Source organism: Idiotropiscis lumnitzeri, chromosome 2, assembly GCF_059441095.1.
Source record: "Idiotropiscis lumnitzeri isolate Australia: NSW breed Sydney's pygmy pipehorse chromosome 2, RoL_Ilum_1.0, whole genome shotgun sequence".
Taxonomy (NCBI): domain Eukaryota; kingdom Metazoa; phylum Chordata; class Actinopteri; order Syngnathiformes; family Syngnathidae; genus Idiotropiscis; species Idiotropiscis lumnitzeri.
Window position 1 is genome coordinate 28,726,683 of NC_142392.1, and position 12,269 is coordinate 28,738,951.

At 41.2% G+C, this 12,269-nt stretch overlaps 2 protein-coding genes across 2 annotated transcripts; both read left to right on the top strand.

Annotated features, from left to right (window-relative positions):
* Positions 1–272: 272 nt before the first annotated feature.
* On the top strand, positions 273–2,061 carry LOC148342215 (uncharacterized). Its single transcript, XM_088287822.1, has 2 exons — positions 273–1,032; positions 1,690–2,061. Exons 1-2 carry the CDS (start codon positions 312–314, stop codon positions 1,956–1,958), a joined length of 990 nt encoding a protein of 329 aa, XP_088143948.1. The 5' UTR covers positions 273–311; the 3' UTR covers positions 1,959–2,061.
* Positions 2,019–9,690, top strand: LOC148342216 (uncharacterized). The gene is made up of 2 exons (XM_088288103.1): positions 2,019–3,050; positions 8,256–9,690. Exons 1-2 carry the CDS (start codon positions 2,019–2,021, stop codon positions 9,480–9,482), a joined length of 2,259 nt encoding a protein of 752 aa, XP_088144229.1. The 3' UTR covers positions 9,483–9,690.
* The last annotated feature ends 2,579 nt before the right edge of the window (positions 9,691–12,269 follow it).

The following is a 12,269-nucleotide window of genomic DNA, read 5'->3' on the forward strand; positions in this document are numbered from 1 at the left end:
CAAACAGAACTCTCTGAATTGAATCAAGTGTATGATGAATACCGAAAGCTAGACAGCCCCCCACATGAAGTACGCCGCAGGATGGACAACTGTGTGTCCATATCCAATCAAGTAGTAGGAAATGCGCAATCTCAAATTTCAGGAAATAAGGAAGAACTAATGTGGCCTGATGCACCCTCTGTTTTGCAACCACAATCTGCGATACTGTAAAGTCATTCACAAAGGGCGATAGTGTTCACTCAACTCAGTCTGAAGCCAAAAGAAAGGAAGCTGCTGCTGAGTATGCAGCAACTAAAGCTGTGTTACAAATAATGTCTGAGCAAGAACAACATCGAGAGAGATTGCTAGCACTTGAAGCTGAAAATAGGTCGATAGTTGCAGCACAAGAAGCAGACGCACTATCCCGCCGGCTCGAAGCTGAGAAGGAAGACGCAGAACGTAAAATAGAGGAACAGAACCATGAAGCTGTTCTCCTAAAGAAACAGCAAGAAGAAAATGCATCAAGGCAGAAGTCGGTTGATGACTTAAAAAGACAACTAGAGCGTTTAGAAGAGCTAAAACGACTAAATGCTGCTAAAGCAAAGCTTCAAGTCTACGATGAAACTGAGTTAATTTCAGACCAAGGATTCAAATCTAAGCACTCTGAATCGCCCAACGTGGAGCAAGAAGTCAAGCACGCAAACCCCGTGCATTATTATACCCAACATCCATATATAACTTCAGCGATATCTCAAAGTAACTCTCCACAAGATGACACAAAGGACCTTGTGAAGGTTTTGGCTGAGGCCATATCAGCTAACCGGCTTCCAATCCCAGAGCCCACTGTCTTCACTGGGGACCCACTCAAGTTTAGACACTGGAAGTCATCCTTTCAGACACTCATTGAGAGGAAGAATATCCCAAATACTGAGAAACTCTTTTTCCTTCAAAAATATGTTGGAGGCGGAGCTAAAGAAGGCATAGAAGGCTACTTCATGAGTGACTCTGATGATGCATATCAAGCAGCATGGGATTTGCTCCATGAACGATATGGTAAACCTTTTGTACTTGCCAAAGCGTTCCGAGACAAATTACATTCCTGGCCTAGGATTGCTTCAAAGGAGACTGGGGAGTTGAAGAAATTTGGAGACTTTTTGCGTAGTTGCGACTCTGCTATGACGAGAAATGACAGTCTAAGTATACTGAACGATGGGATAGAAAATCAGAAGCTCAGCGCTAAGCTACCGGACTGGTTATGCACCAGGTGGAATCGTAAAGCTACTCAATATCAACTTGAGCATGACAAGTTCCCGAACTTCAACTACTTTGTTACATTTCTGACAATGGAAGCAAGCATTGCATGTAATCCAATTACATCATACCAAGCTATTCATCAAGGCGGACATGAAAAGGGAAAGGTCAAGAGTCAGACTGAAGAAGGATACAAGAAGTGTTCCGCAGGTGCTAATGCGCTCAGAACAAACGCTAGTGAAAAGATCATATTAACATGCATGTTTTGTAAGAAAGCAGGACATTGTATATTCAAGTGTCGCAAATTCATAAAGGAACCGGTTGAAAACAGAGTAAAATATGTCAAGAGTGAAAAACTATGTTTTGGCTGCTTGAAACCTGGCCATTTATCTAAGAACTGTAAAAAACGAATGGTTTGCGAAACCTGTTCTAAGCTACACCCTACATGCTTACACGCAGATCGCTCAAAGAAAGACCAAGACCCTCAAGAAGACCAAGAATCAACGCAAGAGCACAAGGAAGCAAGCGAAGAAACAAAATCACAATTAACACAGAAAACTGATGACGTTGCTGAAGCGACAGCGCACAGCCACAGAGTTGTTCAAGATGGCAATAACACCCAGACATCAGCAATAATACCAGTCTATGTGTCAACGCCTACTGACTCCAGTAATGAAGTGCTTGTTTATGCTCTTTTAGATTCACAAAGTGACTCTTCTTTCATTTGAGAAGACATAGCAGATAATCTAGATGTCAACAAAGAACAAGTAAACCTTAAATTATCAACAATGTCATCGAAAAGGAAGATTGTGCACTGTAAAAGAATCAGAGACCTGCAAATCAGAGGGATATTCTCCATGGACAGAATAACAGTTCCCACCACATACACGCGTGAGTTCATCCCTGCAAATAAGAAACACATTCCTACCCCTGAGACTGCGAAGGCATGGTCTCATTTGGAGCATCTTACAGAGAGTATCGCTCCACCAATGGATTGTGAGATTGGTCTACTGATCGGCTACAACTGCCCACAAGCACTCATGCCCAGAGAGGTTGTGTGTGGAGAAAAGAACCAGCCATTCGCACAGAAGACTGACTTAGGCTGGAGCATAGTGAGTTATGGTGAGCTTGGCGAGTATGAAGATGATGCTATAGGATTGAGTCACCGCATCATTGTACGGCAAGTGACACCCAAGCCCAAACCAGCAGTTAAGCTCAAAAGTGAAGTGCACTTTGTCTGCAATACTCGGATCAAGGAAGTTTTCACTCCAGTAGATTTCCTAAGAGTACTGGAGTCCGACTTTAGTGAAAGAGTAGAAGAAGAGACACTTGTCTCTCAAGAGGATCTCAATTTTCTTACCCAGCTAAAGGAAGGCATCAAACATAAGCAGGATGGTCATTATGAGATGCCCCTCCCGTTCAAACAAGAAAGACCAAATCTTCCTAATAACAAGTCATATGCTGCGCAGCGTTTAAAGAGTCTAGAGAAGAGGCTTAAGAGAGATCAGAAGTACTGCTCAGACTATGTGAATTTCATGCAAGACATTATCACTCGTGGTGATGCAGAGAAGGTTCCAGTAGAAGCACTGGAAAACCGGCCAGCGTGGTATATTCCCCACCATGGAGTCTATCACCGACAAAAACCTGGCAAAATACGTGTGGTCTTCGATTGCTCAGCGAGGTTCCAGAACACAGCGTTGAATGGCCACCTTCTCGCCGGGCCAGAACTCACAAACACTTTGGTGGGAGTACTTTGTAGATTTCGCAAAGGTCCAGTCGCGATCATGTGCGACGTGGAACGAATGTTTCATCAGTTCCATGTAAGACTTGAAGACCAAGATTATCTGAGATTCTTTTGGTGGGAGAATGGGGATCTAGAGTCACCACCATCAGTCTTTCGTATGCGAGTGCATCTGTTCGGTGCAGCTTCTTCCCCTGGTTGTGCCAATTTTGGTCTTAAACATCTAGCCACTGAAGGGCAGGAGGAATTTAGCCATGAGACAGTGAAATTCATCCAGCGAAATGTTTATGTGGATGATGGATTGGTAAGTGTCACATCCGACACTGAGGCAGTTCAGCTCATCAAGTAGGCTCGACAGCTTTGTAGCTCAGGCAAGCTCAAACTGCACAAGTTTGTCTGTAATAGCAGGAAGGTGATGGATACAATACCAGTTGAAAAGCGTTCAGAAAGTGTCAAAGAACAGGACATGACTTTAGGAGAACCGCTTATGGAAAGAGCGCTCGGAGTTCAATGGTGTGTTTTTTCTGATGATTTCCAGTTCAGAGTTACAGTCAAGGAACACCCACTGACTAGAAGAGGAGTTTTATCCACAGTGGCATCCATCTATGACCCCTTAGGGTTCGTTGCCCTTTCATTCTGTTAGGGAAACAGATCTTACAACAAATGTGCCGAGAGAACATCAGTTGGGACGAGCCACTCACAGAAGGCCTCAGAACACAATGGGAAGCGTGGCTACAAGATCTACAAAACCTGTCCCAAGTAAAGATCAGAAGGTGCTTCATTCCATTGCATTTCTCAGAAGGATCCAAGTACGAGCTTCACCACTTCTCAGACGCTAGCATCATAGGATAAGGGGAAGATTGCCAGAGTAGCAGATATTTATCCAAGTTCAGATGGAAGAGTCAGATAGGTAAAACTTCAGCTCAGTGACTCTTCATTAGACAGCCAAGGCAAACGCATTAAGAAGCCAATCTATCTAGATAGGCCTGTACAGAAGACAGTACTTTTGCTTGAGGCAGAGGAGTAATTAGTTGTTTCATAAAACACTCTGTTAAGTGTTGAAAGAAAAGTAAATCACATAGCTGTTGTGATTTGGTGGGAGTTTAACTGCCAAAATATTATTTGTCATTTAATTTATTATAATTTATTATTCATCAAACAATTGGCAAGTTGACTTTATTGATAATTTGTGTATAGTTGTCATGCAAGTTTTCTTTTCTTATTTGTGAATCGTTTGTACATGGAACAATAGGAAAGTAATTATATTGTTTGTTGCTCCGGGGACGTGTTTGAGAGTTGCACTGTTCATACTCATGCGTTCTTTACGTGGCAAGGCAAGTGCCGTCGGACATGATTGACAAGCTGAGTCTTTTGGTTGGCTGAATAAGAAGTTTCTGAAGTGACTTTTCTGCCAGCATTTGAAGCTCATTCCCCTCAGAATTATTGTGCAGTCATCGAGTTTGACGGTGACAAATTAATAAATGTCAGCTGTGTAAGAAGATTCGAGACTTGTGATGATTATCTGACGGGAGTGATAGTTAATGTTAATAAAGTTTTTGACAAAAAACGTATTCGTAAATATTTATCATGTCACTGATGGTGGAGTGGTACACTCGCCTGAGTTGTGTGCAGGCAACGTGGGTTCAGTTCCCACTCAGTGACGATGTCTATGTCTGCCCTGTGACTGGCTGGCGACCAGTTCAGGGTGTTGTGCGCCTTTCGCCCGTTGTCAGCTGGAATTGGCTCCAGCACTCTCCCGCGACCCTGTTCAGGATAAGCCGTGTGGATAATGACATGACATGACAAATATTTGTCATCTCATCAATATTTGCACAACAGAGTACTGAGTTTCGAGATCCTCACTATAATAGTTCTCAAAATTATATTTCTTATCAATTTAGGTTAGTTAAGGGATATTTTATTGACAATCTAATATCAATCTACAAAGATAGAAAAACAATTGGTGGTGGGGTGGCGCGAATCTTTTTCTTCTTGGTAGGGGCGGGCGTGAAATAATTGAGAAGCACTGCGAGTATAAGTTCGGTCGGAGAAACGTAAACGTCCCACTGCTGTTCCAGCAGCGGCTTCTCGGGGCATAAGCGGAAGTGACGCGGGAGATGACTCGCCAATGTGGCGTTAATTTAATTATTTGGTTAATTTTTTTTTATCAACCGAATTAAAATATTATATAAAATAAATATTAAAATAGAACATCCAGGTGTAAATAAAACCCACTGAGGCAAAGAAATATATATGGAAAATACGCGCTTAAAGCATGACGTCATAAGCAAGCGCGCAGCTTCCGAAGGACCTCGACCACATCCACCGACCCGTCCACACCGGAACAAAAGCAGTTCACCGCTAAATTCTTCTGATTTAGTGTGGAACTGACTGTATTTTTCTCAAAGGATGTCCAGTGCTACTCTAAAGGACTACGACATAATTCATTAAGTCTTTGTGTCCCGATAACCTCATCTTCGCGCGTTGATGCTTTTCGGCGTAGTTAGCTTAGCTTGTTAGCTAGCTAGCTGCTAACAAAAAGAGGCACATGACTCATCGCCAAGCAGAGATCAAGGGCGGATTTTTTGGAATTATCATTTGAAAATGTGTGAAAGAACGACACCTAAGTACAAAGACGAACTTTGTGGGATAAAAGAAGAGAACGAGCAACATCTTCAACTGCTGGACGAAGTTTGCAACCAGCCTCGTGTTGTGCCACTCAAAGCAGGTTTGTACACGTCTTACTCTCATTTGCTTTGTCAAGAACGACTTTCTATCGTTAAAAATATGCATCACAACATTAAGTTGTTTGGGGAAATGCGTCCAAGGTTATTGCCGTTTTATTTTTAAATATTGCTCGTCGGTTTGCTGAACATTTGTTTTTGCCAAATGAAATCAGTGCAGAAAATATATGCCAAAGAATAACCAATAAGGGTGGGGTGAATTCCATGTTTTTTGTTTTTTTTTTTATAAAATTTGAACTGATTATTTAACATTTTACATTTTCTGGTATTTATATCTTGTTCAAGCAATTCCTTCCGGAAGGAATTCTGCCTGACTCTAAAAAATCTGCACACTGGGGCGAAAACATCAATGGCGGTTGATCAATTTTAGTGGATAAAACACAAAATATTAAGTTTTTTTTTAAAATCAAGCACGTAATGGTCTTATTTATTAACTTTGTACTGGCTTCGTCGGGTGAGAGTCAATGAACCTCCGGTGGATCTGCACTGTTTTGTGCACATGTGCGTAGTTTCACCCCATCCAAACATTTAAAATACATTGAATGCATCCATCCAGGGTTGCACGGATCTCGATCAGTGAACAAGCGCATGCTGCAAGGAATGCATCTGCATCTTTAGCTTTCTATGGGCTGAAAAAGGGAGTACGCCACAACCCCATTTTCTACCAACAAGGCCAGGAACATTTAGTTCCTGGTCATAAAGTTCCTGTGTCCCAGATGGTTTGCATCTCCCCCGCAACTCATAGTTCTTGATCATTTATGCAAATGACAATGATGACGGAACAATGGGAGGTGTTGTGTTACTTTGTTACTCATTACTGACACCCTATGGCTGTTAAGCATCGTTGCAGTTCCAAAATAATTCAGTGAACTCTTAAAATATTTTGGTGTATCTTAGTCGAATTTGAATACATATTGGATAACTTTAAAATATACAGTCATTATTCAAATATGTCAACATGAAAGTCAGAGTGAAAGTGTTGTTGCTTAATGCTGATGTGTAGGGATTTTGACTCTTCAAACATAATGTTGTTTTAAAATTTATTTAAAAACAGAAATTTTATAAAAAATAAAAAGGGGAATGTTGGAATGTACTAGCAGGCTAAATGTAAATCATGCAATAAATAGCGACTCTGATGCCAGGGCCCCTTTAATTCTTTTAGGGATCCAGATTATAATGGAAGCAAAAATACCCACGATGAAACTATCCATAAATGCAAAAAGAAATACTTGTAAACATATTTCACTTGAAGGATTCCTATTCTATCAATGACATTATGTTGCGATGGCCCCCAGTGGCCCCCATTAAAAAGTTAGGGTCCCACAACAGGTGTTCCATCAGACGTGTGTGTGTGCTAACTTCAGCTCGCTTCCAGAAACGTCTGTGAGTATGTCAGGAATGAAATCTGCATCAGCCGCAACATGCTTCCTTTTTAAATGCTCGTTTATCACTGTTGTGCTGCGAAAGGGAGGTTTACACCGTAGGACGTAATTTTGTGAAATGCCCCCATGGTCCGATCCAAATCGGGGTCGCACGCATCGCTCCGTGTGCGGCAGGCACAAGTCAAGGTAGCACGGTAGGAACAATATAAGACAAAGTCGCCGCCTGAACTTTGATTTGACCAAACCAAATTTGTCTTTTTGTGTCCTGCAGACGTCAGACAAAATGATCTCCGTTCTGTGAAAGAGGAGCCAGACTTGACTCACATCAAAAAGGAGGAGGTGGAGATCAACAAGTCACCAGTGAACGTTGTCCATATAAAGACTGAAGATGAAAACAAGGATGAGAGTGAGGACAATAGAGGGGTGCTTCCTTTTTAAATGCTCGTTTATCACAGCTGTGCTGCTAGAAAAGGGAGGTTTACATCGTCAAACGTAATTTTGTGAAATGTCCCCATGGTCCGGTCCAAGTTGGTGTCGCACGCATTGCTCCGTGTGCGGCAGGCATAAGTCAAGGTAGCACGGTAGAAACAATATAAGACAAAGTCGCCGCATGAGGTTTGACTTGACCAAACCAAATTTGTGTTTGTCTTTTTGTGTCCTGCAGACGTCTGTGAAAACGATCTCCGTTCTGTGAAAGAAGAGCCAGACTTGACTCATATCAAAAAGGAGGAGGAGGAGATCAACAAGTCACCACTGAACGTTGTCCCTATAAAGACTGAAGATGAAAACAAGGATGAGAGTGAGGACAACAGAGGGGCGGAGCCTCCAAGCAGCAGCTCAAGACATCACGTGACAACAGAAGGTGATGAAGACCACTGGGGGCCATCACAAGCACAAAATGAGGACACATTATCAGACACTCATGACGATGATGATGATGGGCAAGCCAAAGGTGAAAGGGCATGTCACACTGACTCATTAACTTCAAAGCTGTCGTTAAAACCGCACACAAGAACACACAGCGGAGATAAACCTTTTTCCTGCTCAGTTTGTGGAAAATGCTTCTCTCGAAAGTCTTCTTTAGTAAGGCACACAAGAACGCACAGTGGAGAAAAACCTTTTCCCTGCTTGTTTTGTGACAAAAGCTTTTCTCTAAAGTCACATTTAACAAGCCACACAAGAACACACAGTGGTGAAAAACCTTTTTCCTGCTCAATTTGTGACAAAAGCTTTTCTCTAAAGTCACATTTAACAAGCCACACAAGAACACACAGTGGTGAAAAACCTTTTTCCTGCTCAGATTGTGGTAAAAGCTTCTCCGAGAATTCTAATTTCACAAGGCATGCAAGAACACACAGTGGAGTAAAACCTTTTTCTTGCTCAATTTGTGGCAAGAGTTTCTCTCAAAAGTCGCATTTAACAAGCCACACAAGAAAGCACAGTGGTGAAAAACCTTTTTCCTGCTCAGTTTGTGGAAAATGCTTCTCTCGAAAGTCTTCTTTAGTAAGGCACACAAGAACGCACAGTGGAGAAAAACCTTTTTCCTGCTTGTTTTGTGGTAAAAGCTTTTCTCTAAAATCAAATTTAACAAGCCACACAAGAACACACAGTGGTGAAAAACCTTTTTCCTGCTCAATTTGTGGCAAAAGCTTTTCTCTAAAGTCACATTTAACAAGCCACACAAGAACACACAGTGGTGAAAAACCCTTTTCCTGCTCAGATTGTGGTAAAAGCTTCTCAGAGAATTCTAATTTCACAAGGCACGCAAGAACACACAGTGGAGAAAAACCTTTTTCTTGCTCAATTTGTGGCAAGAGTTTCTCTCAAAAGTCGCATTTAACAAGCCACACAAGAAAGCACAGTGGTGAAAAACCTTTTTCCTGCTCAGTTTGTGGCAAAAGCTTTAATGTAAAGTCATTTTTAACAAATCACACAAGAACACACAGTGGTGAAAAAACCTTTAGCTGCTCAGATTGTGGTAAAAGCTTCTCCGATAATTCTAATTTCACAAGGCACGCAATAACACACAGTGGAGAAAAACCTTTTTCTTGCTCAATTTGTGGCAAGAGCTTCTCTCGAAAGTCTCATTTAGTAAGGCACACAAGAAAGCACAGTGGTAAAAAACCTTTTTCCTGCTCAGTTTGTGCCAAGAGTTTCTCTCAAAAGTTGCATTTAACAAACCACACAAGAACGCACAGTGGAGAAAAACCTTTTTCCTGCTCAGTTTGTGGCAAAAGCTTCTCTCAAAAGTTGCATTTACGAATCCACACAAGAACGCACAGTGGAGACAAGCCATTCAGTTGCAGCGTTTGTGCTAAAACATTCTTCACTAAACAGCATGCTGAGAGACACAATTGTGCTGGTGAGAATTGCAGCGATACTTGAAGATTAAAAAAAGAAGAAAAAAAATGAAAGAACCGACTCTTTGTGGTAAGATGTAAATGTGATTTTCAATAAAATATGAAATTGAATTTTGCAAAGCTCTTTTATTGACACAAAGCCAATGTGATCAGTGCCAGAAGAACCATTGTGTCTGAGTGATGATGAGTTTTTTTGTGTGTTAACATCAAACATGTAAATAAAATTTATTGCCTTTGCCTGGAATAACATTTGTTAACATTATGCTTTTCAGTTGTCTTTTTAATCGTACTTAATGGAAAAGGTGTGAGAAGAAACGGTGCTTATGAAATCGGTGCCTTCCACAATCATCAATAAAATCACTTGTTCCACTTGCTCAACTGGCCTCCATTACGCTGTGTGAAAAGGTGAAAAACAGAACTCGAAGTTGAACTATAAAAAGAACAAGAAAGAGAAACGCAAGCAGTCTCAGTTTCTCTCAAAGGTTTTGGAATGTCAGGAGTTGGCAACTTGATGACGACTGGAGTCAGCGCTGATTTTCTCGCTGTGTTAGGCTGGCTCGTATATGTATGGTCCATTGAACATAACTCAAACTCTTCAAATATCCCCTCACATTTAATATTATGCTTTCTGAATAAATTTCTGCGAAATACACTTAATGGGTTGAGCTCTATCAAGTGTTTGGGGTTTGTTGCTAAGCAGAATCTCACTTTGGAAAAAACTATCATCTTGTCAAATATACCAAATATTTTTTTTCATGCTGTATTATATTTTTTATACATTGGATTATTTATATAGTGAAATAGGAAAATATTAAAATGTAAAATTGGAAACCACCTACAGACTTAATTCAATTAACAAATATAGAAACATTTTATAAATATTGAACTAATTGAGAAGAGTCCTGATCTTGAAATAAATATTGAATTGTAAAAAATACTAAAAAATTAATTCAATAACCCGACCCTGGATGAGCGGCAGAAAATGGCTGGATGGATGGAATAATTTAAATTGCACACATTTTCAAAAGAACAAATATGTTCAGAAATATTCAAGTGTGAAATAAAAAGGTTCAAATTGTTGATCATTTTACATACTAAAACAATTGAATAAATATTGTATTATTACATAAGCAAGCTTAAATATACATTGAAATAAATGAAAAAAAAAGTCTTGTATTTTTAAATGGCCTAATATAGATATGGGAAGTAATTCTCTTTATGAAACTATGAAGGGACTGAAGCTCACAGAAGTGACCAGTCTTGGTTCTGAAGTTCCGATGTAACCAGATACTGCCCTGAGAGAAAATAGGCCTGAGCATTGTTTATGGTGGGGGCAATTCTCTCGCCAGGTCAGTGACCTTCCAGGGTGTGAAAGTAATTTAAGGTGCCTTCAGTGAAGTCCTACTTGAATGAATCCACATCAAAATACCATCATTTATGACACCACGGCTGGACAAATAATATCCAGAAACACACTTACGCACCACTGAGTGAGTGTTGGACGATATAGCTTCTCTTGAAAGGTCAGACTTGAAAATGTCTTTGCAAGTGTATCTACAAGGCGCCGCGTTCAGGACCCAGTCTCCCCAGGAGGCCTGGGTTCGAATCTCGAATTTCCCCATTGTGGGACTAAAAAAGGGAATATTATTATGATTAATTAAATCCACAGGACCTTTTCAAACTTGTCTTTATCTTCGGGTTCATTGAATACCTCGATGGCCTCGGCTCCGGCATTGGTTCGCAAAAGGGCTATTTTTCTTTCGTCCGCTCTGTTTCCGACTCCCACGTCGGCAAGGTAGAGCAGGAATTGTTGCTTGAAAGCCCGCCAACTCGCGTCCAGATTTCCCTTCATTTTTAGCGCTTCTGGTGGCCTTACGGAGTCCATCTCGCGTCAGTCCTTTTCTTGACCCGCGACCTGGTACCATGTAATGTTCTGTCTTCTAAGAAGTCACGCAGGTAACGTAATGCTGCAAGCTTGTGTGTCTTTATTTACTGACTTGCATTCTCGTCTATGTGCAGACACACTTGTTCGTCTGGTAACCATTAATTGCACTCAATCACCTTTTTAAACTTGTTTGTGAAGCTTGTATCAGGCACTTGAATAAGATATTGTAATTAACGTAGACCCACCAAATTTTATATCGATATCTATTTCAATTCCCAGACTGTTGTAAAAGCTTTCTTTGTATATAATCTAGACAGTGGCATCCTCACAGGCATTGCCCCGAGAAACAATTTTACAACGTATACATTTCGTTGTGCCGATAATCACCACAATCCAGAAGTGTTTGTTCGCAATAATGTCTGAATGATATCCAGCTAATATGGCACAATGTTAGAATTTGGCTTTGCAAGATGGGCAAATTATTCCTGAATTGTCATGACCCGTGTCGGGAATGTCAGTGTGTTTGTTGTTATTTTCTTCCCTCCTTCGTGCCATGTGCTTTTCTGTTATTGTTTTGTCAGCTGTGTAGGGGCGTTTCCCTCTCAGCCATCTCGTCCTCACCAGCCACGCACCTGTTCCCTGTCAACCATCACGCACCTGATTCCCATCTGCTCCCCTGATTACTCGGACTATTTAAGCTTCCCAGACCAACTACTCAGCGTCGGGTCATTGCCACACTTTCCGGACTTCCACGACCACGTTTGTTCCTGTCAAGCTCATGCTCTTGTTCACGTCCTCGTTCCCGTTACGTCCCTCAGCGTTTTGCCCCGGCTTCTGTTCCTCATCCTCCTTTTCTGTTAGTCACGTTTTGGTTGCCCTTGATACCTAGCACCCTGCCACGTTGTTTGTTTCATTTAATAAATTCCC